Genomic DNA, 14,278 nt, shown 5'->3' on the forward strand with positions numbered 1-14,278 from the left:
TTTTAAGGGAAATTAATCCCAATTCTGACCCTTAATGATGGGATAAAACGTCTGGCATCATGGAATATTGCTATACCAACAGAGCCGCAACATATGCATACCAAAATATCCGCATACTGGGTTACAATCCCGACAACCTGAACACTGGGACTTTTGGTCTTTTATCTTTTCCCTGTTGGGATGTCTCAGTGCCTACTTCCGCATTAGCAGGGAAGAGTTAGCCCCTATACTTCTCAGGTATACTACATACTCCACCAGATAATGAGTCAGCTATGCACACTCATACAAGTTTTTGTTTTGTTGATGTTTTCTTATACTTCTTACTCTTTTATATTATTACTATGCATATTACATTCTCCTTATCCTCACATTCAACTAACATTTCTTTTGATGGATACATCTCAAAAACCAGATACCCTTCAGAGCATGGGGGGGGGGGGGGAGGTGATCAGTGCTGTGTTTGGTACGTACAACTTATAACTACAATACTAGCTACTTTAGAGCAATTATATAAAACCCAAAAATGGTCATCATAACGTCCTGTAATGTTAAAGGACTTGTGTGCAGGGTGCAGCTGGGCGTGGCATTGTTACGCAGGTGACAGCGCGGTTTTAGATTGGCTAGTCCTTTGGTCATGAGTTTGGTGAGAAGGGCTGAGGTCTGACGCCACGATCGTCACAACAATCACATACTCTAATATCATTTATAGAATCAGAAGATCTATATGATAAATGGAGACGTCTCCATGGTGACGAAAAAGACTATACATACTTTTCTCACTCCCAAAATTCATACTCACGGATTGATTTATTTTTAACAGATAAAAGATCTTTACAGCTAATATCTAGAACCGAAATTGGCTCCATCACATGGTCAGACCATACCCCGCTCACATCAGAAATTTTTACAACACCATACCCCAACAACCTCTCTGTATGGAAACTAAACTAATTACAAACCAACATTATAAATCTCAAATAGAGAAGGAATTACTCTTCTATTTCCATATCAATAACAATATAGAGGTCGATGATTTTGTTCTGTGGAATGCACACAAGGCATACATGAGAGGAATACTCATCAAATTAGGGGCTTACGAAAAAAAAGGAAAGCTAAAACAATTACAAACATATTATCGCAAATTAAACTCCTGGAATCACAACACAAACAAAACCCAGACCAAATGATTTTATCTCAGCTATGCTCTCTACGATAGAAACTAAGGCTTCAACTCATGGAGCAATATGACTTTATGATAAAAAAATTTAAATTTATATCATACACGCAGGCAAATAAAGCATTACCACATTTAGCAAAACAATTTATGAGATATCAATCCAAATCAAAAATTGCATATCTAAAAGACCCATCTAAGGGAAAACTTATAAATCCACTAGATATAGCCAATGCTTTTAGTAGATACTATACAACACTATATAACATAAAAAAACTCTCAAGAATTTACACCTCCTACTGATAACCAAATCAATACATTTCTGGAATCACTACAACTTCCTAAGATCTCCACAGAACAACTAGACTCATTATCACAACCCTTCACCACCTCTGAAATGAATAAAATAATTCATGATCTCCCTTCTCATAAATCACCAGGACCTGATGGTTATACCAATGAATATTACAAAACCTTTGCTCCAACCCTTATCCAATATCTACATAAATTTGTTAATAAATTCACAACATCTGAAAATATCCCAAAAGAAACAGAAGCCCTTAGTATCACAGTGCCAAAACCAGGGAAACCTCCCACATCACCAGCCAACTATAGTCCTATATCACTTTTAACCACTTGACCTCCAGAGGATTTACCCCCCTTAATGACCTGGCCTCTTTTTACTACTTGGTGCTGCACTAATTCAACTGATAATTGCGCGGTCATGCAATGCTGCACCCAAACGAAATTTATGTCCTTTTTTTCACACAAATAGAGCTTTCTTTCGGTGGTATTTGATCACCTGTGCGCTTTTTATTTTTTACGCTATAAACAAAAAAAGGCACTGGGGAGGAAGGGGTTAAGTTTATTTTTCAGGGAAAGGGTTAACTGTGTGAGGGGAGTGTTTTACTAGGGGGCGGGGGTGTGTACTGCAGGGAACACCACTGATCGGGAGAGAGAAACTCTTCTGTAGCGTTCAGCGTGTCCTGGAGCTGTCAGGGAACTGACAGAAAGCACAACTACTGCAGCTGTGCTCTCTGTCAGCGATTGCCGTTGATCGCCGGGACATAGCCGGTAATGACTGGCTGTGACCCGGCAACTGACATCTGCGGCTGTGATCGGCGGGACAGGTAGGGCAGCGGCGCACCTCGCGCGCGCCCCCTACCTGTTTACAAGACACACGTTTTAAAATGTGCTTTTGCCCAGTCGTGCCGCCCTGCCGCCATATTTTTACAGTGGCTGGGCGGCATGTGGTTAAATACAGATGCGAAGATTTATGCCAAACTACTAGCCAACCGACTTCAATCATTATTACCACAACTAATTAATTCAGATCAGGTTGGATTTATCAACGGACGTCAAGCACCAGACGGCACATGTAAATTCATAAATTTAGCTCAATGGGCAAATAACACACAAACACCATCTTTGCTCATCTCATTAAACGCAGAAAAGGAGTTTGACAGAATCTACTGGCCATACCTACAACTGGTACTAGAAAAATTTGGAATAACAGGTTCGTTCAAGAAAGCAATTATGGCTTTTTATACATGCCCTAGTGCTAGAGTATGGTCATTTGGTATACTCTTTGACCCATTCCAGATATCAATTGATACAAGGCAAGGGTGTCCCTTATCACCTTTGAATCTTTGCTTTATGCATAGAACCATTGGCAGGAGTGATACGTATACAACCTGACATTGGAGGTATCAAAATAGGTCACAAAACACATAAAATAGGACTATACACTGACAACATCATAATTGCTATGACCGACCCCATCATCTCAATAATAGCATTGCAAAAGGTTATCTCGCAATTTAGCTTATTATCCATGTACAAAGTAAATGAAGCCAAATCCTCCATGTTGCCGATAGCAATCCCACCTAAACTACATAAACTAATTTCATCAATCTCCCCCTTCTCATGGGCCACATCATCACAAATTACATACCTTGGAATAAAATTAACATCTCCCCACTCGAACACATTTAAGATCAACTTTTCCAATCTACTCATTAAAATAACAGAACTATGTAAAGAGTTCTTCAACACCACTATTTCATGGGTTGGGAGAATTGCTATTGTAAAAATGTTTATCTTACCAAACATTTTATATTTCTTTTGAGCCATCCCAATACCATTACTATCTTCATCCATACAAAAACTACAATCACTATTAAACACCTACATCTGGGAAAAGGGCACGGGTCAACAAATTTGACACTATACACTTCTCGATCAAATTTAGGTATGGGAGCCCCCAATCTACAATTATACTATAAAGCAATAGTGTTGGATCAGGCACAGCATTGGTGGTCACCTCAAATAGACAAACGATGGGTACAGATAGAATAGTCCCTTATCCATAGTGACACTCAAGCCACATTGGGAGCTCTTACGCTCACTCATAGAGCCCCAAGATACTGCCTAGACACAATCAATTTGACTCTCCACATCTGGGTGTCTATTCTACGAACCTCAAAGGGAAATCGCTCTACAATTAATGGCTTCATTCCTCTACTCTCCATATTATCGATGACACCTGATCTAGAACTTAAATCCTGGCCAAAAGCAGGCCTTCAAAATCTTGCCCAACTATATGCCAATGGTACCCTACAAACATTTCAACAACTTTCTGAAACATACAAAATTACGCATAAGGACTTTTTCAAATATCTAAGAATTCGTCATGCATTACGCAACCTGGAATACCAAGAGGATTCTCTCCTCAGATCTTTGACCAACTTTTATGAAAGAATAGATTCTCACAAACGAGGTATCTCATTCATATATAATATCCTTCTTCAACATCGTCACCAAGGAAAATTACCAACTATGCATAAATGGGAACAAGACATTGGGAAACAATTCCAGATTCAACAATGGCAAACAGCAGGAAACTGGACTAGGAAAACTACCAGATGCATTAACCATTGGGAATCAGCCCAAAAGATATTATACAGATGTTACATAACTCCACAACATTTGGCAGTGCGTTCATCCAACCGCTACTCCTCATTATGCTAGAGGAACTGTAACCAACAAGGATCCCTGTACCATATATGGTGGGAATGTCCACAAATTACTCCATTCTGGTCAGATATCTTCACGTTTATAACATCAATTACAAACTCCTCTCCAATTCCTGATCCAGCCCTGGCACTTTTGGGAATAGGAATAGACTCCTGATCACCACAGTCCAGAACTGTACTAATGCATATTTTGATAGCGGCTTTGGAAACAAAATACAACACCATCCATTTACACAGTAAGTGAAATCCTGAACAAAAACACAGCCTTTGAAAAAACCTTTGTTCAAATACACAACTCATCTGCTAAATTCCGGAAACACTGGGGCTCAAAGATCATCGATGTACCATTGCATAAGAAACTACAAAATGTACCAATCAAACACCACTGGAGATACAGCTACTCCATTCTATTATTATCACCCTATTATCTCAAAAAAGGCAATATGTAATAATTTCAAATCTCATTCGTTATTCTACTTCTCTCTAATGTCAAATCTCCACTTCTCACAACCTTCCTTTCTTCTCTAAACTAATGATTTACTTAATATTTCAAGCAAAAAATGCATACTCATAAAAAAAAAAGAAATGTATTGATGATAGTAATGACTACAAAGTCACATTGTTTATAAGCTGAATTTTGTAAGATGTTGAATATGCTCATACTCTGTTATTTATATCCTTTACAAATCTGTAATACATTATTGCGACACTACTGTTAATTGTTGTAAACAATCAAATGATCAATAAAAAACAATAGTTATAAAAACAAAAAAAAATTACTGGTCATGACAAAAAACTGTCTTTTATTTAACACGTTCCCACCCAGCCTTTAACAGATTGACGGCTGGGCAGTTGCCTCGTCTCTGAGTGGGCGTCACAAGACACCCTTCCCATTGTGCCACTTGTGTGTGCCCCCTGGTGCGTGCAGTGCAGCGATCACTATCAAGCTGTGTCCCTCGGACACAGCGCTTCAATGCTCAGGGTAAAGAGCCAACGAAATTGCCTTTTTACCACATGATCAGCTGCATCCAATCTCAGGCAATCATAAATATAAACAAACAGCGGTAACTCACTGTTCCTGCCTTCTCCTCCTCACACACCATTCCTGTGTGAGGAGAAGAACCCAGGAACAGTGAGTTACAAGATAACCCCCTCACTACTGTGCACTACACTGCCCCAAATAAAGAATACCTGTCAGTGCCGTCAGTGGATCTGTCAGATCAGTCCATCAGTGGATCTGCAAGTGCAGCCATCAGTGGACCCATCAATGGATCTGTCAGTGCAGACATTAGTGGACCCATCAGTGGATCTATTAGTGCAGCCATTAGTGGAACTGTCAGTGCACCCATCAGTGGACTTGCAGTGCAGCCCATCAGTGGATCTGTCAGTGCCGCCATCGGTTAACCTGTCAGTGCAGCCATCAGTGTACCGTTCAGTGTATTCAATCAGTGCACTTGTCAGTGCATTCATCAGTGCAGCCCATCAGTGTACCTGTCACCACAGCCATTAGTGCAACCTAATCAGTGTACCCATCACAGAATCGAAATCACTGCCGCCCATCAGCAGTGTACCCATCACAGCCACCCATCAGCAGTTTACACGTCATACAGCCACAATCACCAGAACTGCAATGTCCAAAAAATATTTTACTAGTGATGAGTATAAAATTCTCAGAATGGCAGATAAGAGCAGCGGGGAGCTCTCACCATCCGATTCGAATTTGGAATATGAGCCTGTAGAAAGTAGTGGATCAGTGACTGAATTGGAGGAGAAAACAGTCGCACCTAAAAGGATACGGCACACTGAAGAGCAGACAACCACAAGCAGTGCCATACACCCCAGTGTTCAATCAGCAAACAGAAAGGGCTTCCCACAAAGTTTAATAACCACAAGGCTACAAAGGGGGAATCAGCAAGTCTAAGAAACGAGGAAGTGTTGGCCATGAAGGGAAAGGATATGAAAGATATGTACATCCTGTCCACCATCCACAATGACACCTCGGTGGAAATTCATGGAAGACGTGGTCGCATCCAAAAACCTGACTGTATCCACAATCATAATTGGTTCATGGGGGGGTGGTGGATTTAAAAATGTGATACGTATTGAGGAAATTAGTTGTGTAATTTATGCCCCTAGAATGCCTAAAGGTGCTCCTTGAATGTTGAGCCTCTTTATGTGGTCAGCCTGTGTAAAATTCTCACACGTGTGGTATCGCCATACTCAGGACAGGTAGCTAATTCTTGGTATGTACCTGCTAAGAAATATCTTTTTAAATTGATACCTTTGTGTAAAAAAAATACGTATTTATTTTGTTTCCTCATTTTTCAAAACTTGTGGAACAAAAGTGATATGTTCAAAAGACTCCTTATCCCTCATAGAATAGATACGTTGGGGTGTTTGCTTTCCAAAATGAAGTCATTTTGTGGGCAATTCCATTTTCCTGGTGCTCTAGGGCCTTCAAAATGTGATAGGTAGTCAGGAAATTAAATGTGTAATTTGTACCCCTAGAACGCCTGAAGGTGCTACTTGGATGTTGGGCCTCTGTATATGGTCAGGCTGTGTAAAAGTCTCACACATATGATATTGCCATACTCGGGACAAGTAGCAAAAGGTATTTTGGGGTGTAATTGCAAGTATGCATATAGCATATGTGAGAAATAACTTAATATGACAATTTTGTGTTTAAAAAAATAATAATTCTCCATATGCCCAAGAATTGTGGGAAAAAATTACAACTTCAAACAACTCACCATGCCTCTCACTAAATACTTTGGACTGTCTATTTTCCAAAAAGGGGTTATTTGGGGGCTGTTTTATACTTTCCTGGCATGTTGGGGTCTCAACAAATTAGATGAGGCATCAGTATATCAGGTGTAATCAATTTTTCAAGGATTGGTACCATAGCTTGTAGACTCTATAACTTTCACACAGACTAAATAATATATCCTGAATTGGGTTACTTTTACCAGTTTTTAAATGTAGCAGTATAAAGTTTGACCTAAATTTCTGAAGAAAAATTACTGATTTGCATTTTTCTTTAATAGAAACTAAAAAAAGTGTTTTGTTTTTTTTCAAAATGTTCGCTTTTTTTCACTTGTATTTAAAAAAAATTAAAAACTCAGTGGTGATTAAATACTACCAGAAGAAAGCTCTATCTGTGTGAAAATAATTATAAAAGTTTTGTTCGGGTACACTGTAGCATGACTATTGTTGTTCAACGTGTGAGAGCACTGAAAACTGAAAATCATTCTGGGCACGTAGGGGGTAAAAGTGCCCTGTATTGAATTAGTTAAGGATAGTGATCATATGAAGCCATTTATTTTCACATAGTCATTTGGCTCCTTTTTCAATCATAATGATAACAGAAATCACCCAAATAGCCCTGATCAAAAGTTTACATACCCTGAAACAGACGCAGAAGGTGAAACACACAAGTTAAAATGGCATTTAAAGGTTAATTCCCACATCTTTGACTTTTTAAACTGCAATTAGTGTCTGTGTATTAAATGTCATCAAGTTTGTTAGCCCTCATGTGCTTGCACTCAGCAGGCTAGACACTGAGCCATGGGGAGCAGAAAAGAACTGTCAAAAGACCTGTGTAACAAGGTAATGGAACTTTATGAAGATGGAAAAGGATATAACATGATATCCAAAGCCTTGAATATGCCAGTCAGTACTGTTCAATCACATATTAAGAAGTGGAAAGGTCAGGTAGTCCAAAAAAGATTGCACCCACAACTGCCAGAAGAATTGTTCAGTTTACAAAAAGAAAAACCCCACAGGTAACCTCAGGAGAAATACAGGCATGGTCAAGTTGCCAGAGAGAAACCTTTACTGCACCAATGCCACATAAAAACCCAATGAGGCGTGTCAAGGTGTTGTCAGGCATATTGTAACTGGGCTTGTTTATGGCGTATTAAAGGCTTCTTTCTTGCAACTCAACCAGGCAGCTAATTTTTGTTCAAGTTTTGTCAACTTGTGCTCCTTAAAAAAAAAAACACACCGTCTTTTTCCAGAGCAGCCTATATATTTTCTGAAGTTACCTGTGGGTCTTTCTTTGTATCCCAAAACATTCTTCTGGCAGTTGTGGCTGCAATATTTCTTAGTCTACCTGCCCTTGTCTTGGTTTCAAGAGATCCCCGAACTTTGCACTTCTTAATAAGCGATTGAACAGTACTGACTGGCATATTCAAGGCTTTGGATATCTTTTTATATTCTTTTCCATCTCTATAAAGTTCCATTACCTGAACTTTGTACTTCTTAATAAGTGATTGAACAGTACTGACTGGCATATTCAAGGCTTTGGATATTTTTATATCCTTTTCCATCTCTATAAAGTTCCATTACTTTGTTACACAGGTCTTATGAAAGTTCTTTTCTGCTTCCCATGGCTCAGTATCTAGCCAGCTTAGTGCATCCACGTGAGAGCTAACAAACTTACTATGGATATTATATGGATGATAACCGTAAACAAAACATACATACCTATTGTGCAACTATTTTGCACAATACAGGTCCCCTAGCAATCATATGGGTCAGGTTTCTGGTGAAAGGGAGCAATCCAGTGTAACGCTGACCCCTGAAAGGGCCGCTGATTTGTGTCCCAGGTTCTTTTCCCACTAGTATAGCGGCAGGCAGGCAAGCAGCAATATTCACTCCTTTAGCTCAGTAAACAGTCTAGGGGTTGCCTTTTTAAAGTTTATTGCAGACTAACTTGGATGGGGCTTAGGGAAGCTGTGGTATACTCCATAACACTTGACAAGGATGTGAGGACACTCCTCTTTTTGTAGCAACTTCTTAGAACATTCATTTGAGCTGTAGGACATAAAGTGGACAGCACTGGGACACCATTAGCAATATTCCAGGCCAGGCAAGCCTTAAGCATTGTGCACCTGCGGTTAACAGCAGAAAGAGTCACTAGGATTCTGAGGTTTGTACTTGGTGTCCCTGGGACTTGGATGTTTAACTCCAGATTTAGGCAGACAGCCTCCTCAGTGAAACCTCGAGACCAAATCCTCAAAGAAACCCCTCTTTAAGCTCTCAAAGAATTTGCAGCAGAATAGGCCCACCTGCTATGCACAGCTAGGACCTTGATGAGACTAGCAGTCTACAGCTGGACTGCCAGAAACAGCAGCAGCTCTTCTGGCTGGGAACGTCTCCTAGAGAAGAACTCTGAGGACTCTAAACTGTTTATACACTCTCCCAGCCACCATCTGGGGAGTTGCATAAATATTTAGACTGGTCTAAATATTGGTGGATTTGCCACCCAGTATACTCTGGAAGTCTGGAAAGACAGGGGAATGCAATCAAACTTGCAGCCTAATGTTATCACAAGCTGTTCTACAGATTACATCAGAGCCACAGAGCTAAATTTGTCCAACTAAACCAGCAGCCTGGGAAGGTGCTATAACAGAGTGATTTGTTTATCATACAGGATAACTGGGTGAGATAGGTAGAAAACAGGGTGTACAAAAATATGTGCATATGAGCCGCACATCTCTGACAACCCCAGGTAAAAAAGTGCAACAGCCTCAGCCTGGGCTCCAGCTAAGCCACACTCCCAACACATTTCACTCCACTTCGGAACTTAATCATGATTAATTATTATTAAACCCTGGCACGTAGTGAAACACGTTGAGGGCATGACTTGACTGGAGCCCGGGCTGAGAATGTTACATTTTCTTATCTGGGCAACTCATGTGGGCATTTTCTTCCCTACAATGCTGTCTGGAGCCAGGAAAAGCTCTGTTCTAGCCTGCACTCACAGTGGTTGGCTTTATTGTTTGGGATCCTTACAGCCTGAGTGGCATCCACAATTTTGGTTTGGGGTCACACAGAAAACAGGGTGATTTCTTGGATTTTAATGTAAGTTGACATAGCTGGTGTAAATATAAATGATGGAACTACAACCAGTTATTGCATTGATATTATGATATTATGGGTTGCAAGGGTTTATAGTGCTGCTCTTATAATTTGCTATGACTTGCAGTCATCAGTAGTTAGAGGCAATGGCATTTTTGTTATCATTTGCTGGGAGTTATGACACTTTTTATTATTGATTGCTACTGGCTATGTTCTTGAGCTGAGTGGTTGCTAAGGGTTTTGTAAGAGGTCACAGTGCTGTTTCATTGATTTCTAGATGTTACAGGGCTGTTGTTATGGGTTGTGAGGGGTAATGGTACCTTTTTTTATTGCTGTGGGTTAGTATGCTGCTGTAGTTACTTGACAATCACACTGGTGCTTACTTTGGATAAAGGTAAAAAGGACAAGGGAATGTCCAGTTGGGAACCATGTTCAGCATTGCTACAATCATCTGCTGTAATGTCTGAAGGCCAGTTAATTGAAATTATAGATATTTGGAATACAGTAAATAAAAATTATACTAAATATATTAGTACACATTGGTAGTACTTTGACGGTAAATGTGAGAAAAACAGTTCATTTGCATTTGAGTTTTGTGCCATATGTATGAAAAAAAATTTATGTTTATTGAAGCTAGATTCTAGAAGTTTGGGCACACTTTTCTAGGATGAATGAGGCATGAATGATGGTTGCAGTAACTGTTGATAGGGAGATTAATGGGGAGATTGAAGCGTGTATGGCCTAAAAGAGGCATTATAAAATATTGTATCCATTTGTCAGCCTTCTGTAAAAGTGTAACAATATCACTTACCTGAATCGTTCTTCATCAAAATATACTGCAATATAGTCAATAATTCTGCTCAATTAACCATTCATTCTCATTCTCATTACTCCTTCAGACCTAATTATTACTGCTCCAAACCTTAATCCTCTCCAAAGCTTGGTGTCAAGCATTAAATATTAGATTCCGACATGGCTGTCCAATGTCAGAGTCTGAACTCAGACTCAGGTCACTGATTTTGGTATAAGTTTCTGGTATTGGAGTTAGCATTAAATTGCTTGCAGACATAATAAGAGCATTTACTCAGTTTTGCTATTTATACTCAATTGTTTGTGTACATGCCATCTCCAGTATTCCCTGGTCAAGTATGCTTGAGGAAAGAGGCAATTGCTACTGGTTTCTTATAAGAAAGGCATCTGAGCATTTCTCCTTCCCTAGGCACATACGTGCATATTGCTGTAATGCCAACATAAATGTATATACAACAACATATGTGAAAAGAATTGTTGGATGTTCAGATCATGCATTTATAGTCAACCACCATCTTTTGTTTGTAGGTACATTTGTGTCATTTATGAGATCATAAATCAGATTTCAGAAGATTCTTGAACACATATAAAATAGCAGTCTATAAAGTTATATTGCACAGGAAAACTCATTTTAAATTGTAGGGTTCCATAATATACTTTTAGGCATACATAAAAGGTCAGTTTTAACTTAAGAATATTAAATGGATAAATAAAGTAAGTACTATTCTGTCTGTTTACTTTTTAGAGTGCACTTATTAGCTGTGTCAATAGGAACGAAAGTAAGTATGTTTTCTTTTTTAATATGTTACTAAATGTTTTTTATTTTTTTTTTAATAAATGTACACTAACTTTCTGTTTGCAGAAAATTGTTTTAAACAAAAATACACACCCAGAAAAACAAAATCACAGAACTGAATAACAAAAAGGGGGAAAATTGCTGTAAAATCTGTTGAAGCCCAGCTCCAGCCAATAATTTAATATTAGTGTGTGGAGACTGGAGAAGGGCTAGAATCTCTGTCAGGTTTATATTTTTCTGTTCTAAAGGTTTTAAAATGCTGTCTGTATCACTGTTGAGGATTTTTTCTTTTAGGTTTTACTTTTCAATGGTTTTATTGAATAGTTTTACAAAGAAAAAAACATAAGTAAAACAAGCAATATCAATGAACAATGTTCCATTGTATGTACAGATAAAAACACCAAAACAGCAAATTCTGGTGCAACAATTGGCAGTTAAGAAAAGACATAAATCGCAGCTAATTCGAGGTCAAGTATATCTTGCCTTGCCAACATAGAATATACAATGCAGAGCAATACAAAAAGAGTAAAAAGAACAAAGGAAAGAGTAGAAAGGAAAATCCAGATGAGGGTAATTAAGGCACAGAGAGGTATTGGATAACTCGATAGAAATTTGACAATAACTCGAAGAAATTTGATAACACATGGAACCCGTGGGCTTTCCATGTGTTATCAAATTTCTTCGAGTTATTGTGTAGGATACAGGTGAGCTTGTCGTTAATCATGATCCAGTTAAGTTTCTTTTTAACATTATCAAGTGACCAATTGCCTCCAGTGTCTAGTTAGAGTAATTCTCGCTGCCAGAAACATATAGGAAATCAATTTATGGGATTTCTTGGGAACATTATCTGGAAATTTGTGAAAGAGCTCTGTCTCCAGGGATCTGCAAATATTTATACCCATCACTGAGTTTATGAAATTGAACATTCAAATCCAAAATCAAGTTACAAGCGGGCATTGCCACCAGATGTGAAACATAGACCCAACCTGGCCACAACGGCAGAAGCACATCACAGAGGCAGACGGATGCATCTTTACAATCTGGGTAGGTACCAGATACCATCTCAACAAAGTTTTATAATTAGCTTCAATTAAAGTAGTATTGACAGAAATTTTGGACAATGCCAAGGCGATATCTTGCCAATTTGATCATTCATAATTCAGAAACGTAATTTTAATGGAGTTGACTCTACCAAACCAGGACAAGGAATAGGCAGCCCAAAGATGGAGATCTTCACTAAGTGATTTAAGGATGGGAGGGTAATTAGCCTGATAAAGTGTCGCGATGGAATTGGTAAGGTGTACTCCTAAGTAGGGTAAAGATGTATTTGCCCACTGAAAATTGTAGGAAGTTCTATGCTGCTGTTTGTCAGATATGGGTAAAGAAACATTAATGCCAGTCATTTTTTGGGAATTAAGGGAAAACCTGGAAAGAGCGGAGAATTGGCGTAATATTGATAATAAATTTGGAATAGCTATCAAAGGAGAAGTAATATACATAAGAATGTCATCGGCAAATAGGGCACATTTATGTTCCTGTTGGCCGCATCGAATGCCATGTATTTGGTGATGAGACCGAATTGCCATAACCAAGTGTTCAATTGCTAGCGCAAAAAGCAGCAGGGAAAGTGGGCAGCCCTGTCTAGTCCCTCTGTGGATAGGGAACACCGTGGATTTGTAGTCTTTGATGGAGACCTGGGCCGAGGGATTAGTATATAGTGAATGTAATAGAGCAAGAAACGTTGGGCCAAAGCCAAATGCCTGCAGGGTAGTAAATAAATATTCCCAAGTCAGACTATTGAAGGCCTTATAAAGGTCCAGAGAAAGAAGTAAGAGTACCCTAGAGAGAGGAGCATCCTAATTGGAACAGGCAGCTGATATCAAAGTAATAGATCTACGAATCTGATCCAACATTTGACGATCCAAAATAAATCCAGACTGATCTTTATTAATATATTGTGCCAGAAAGGAATTAAGGTGTACATCTAGGAGTTTTGTTAAAATTTTCAGGTCGCAATTAATTAATGAAATAGGACAATAATTATGAACATCAGTGGAATCTTTATTGGATTTAGGAATGACACTAATATATGCCTTATTCTCATCTAAAGGGACCACACCTTCCTCTCGCAATGAATTAAAGTACAGTTTCATATGAGGAAGTAAATGTTTACAAAATGTTTTGTAGTACTGGTTGGGGAGGCCGTCAGGGCCCAGGGATTTATGTAGCAGTAGTAATTTTATAACTTTTTGGAGCTCCTCAGAAGTAATGGGTTGTTCCATAAGCTCTTTATGGGCTTCAGTAAGGGAAGGGATAGGCAAAGACTCTAGGAAGGATCGAATAGAAGATAGTGCTGTTGGCCGTGGTGCACCATATAGAGAAGCACAAAAATCACGAAATTCCCGATGGATCTTCTGAAGATCCTGCGTGATAGTACCCCCGTCTGCCGAAGTTTAGGTAGTGCCAAGTGAGTAAATATGGGGGTAAGCTTGTGTGAAAGAAGAGAACCCGGTCTATCCCTCCACGTTTAATATCTATGATTTTTCCGTCTTCGTGGTGGGCAGCTAACAATTTATATTCTATAGATTTGGTAGAAATCAA

General features: G+C 39.0%; 1 protein-coding gene across 4 annotated transcripts in view; it reads left to right on the forward strand.

Annotated features, from left to right (window-relative positions):
- The window catches only part of RECK (reversion inducing cysteine rich protein with kazal motifs), a 449,691-nt gene that overhangs the window by 143,918 nt on the left and 291,495 nt on the right, over window positions 1-14,278 (forward strand). For all 4 annotated transcript variants that reach the window (XM_089657195.1, XM_089657193.1, XM_089657194.1 and 1 more), the window contains exon 7: window positions 11,627-11,660. In XM_089657195.1, the coding sequence (XP_089513321.1) occupies window positions 11,627-11,660 (34 nt within the window). The remainder of the gene's footprint in view (window positions 1-11,626; window positions 11,661-14,278) is intronic.

Source organism: Staurois parvus, unplaced genomic scaffold, assembly GCF_062004578.1.
Source record: "Staurois parvus isolate SC_StPar_1 unplaced genomic scaffold, SC_StPar_1.0 ptg000974l, whole genome shotgun sequence".
NCBI classification, from domain to species: domain Eukaryota; kingdom Metazoa; phylum Chordata; class Amphibia; order Anura; family Ranidae; genus Staurois; species Staurois parvus.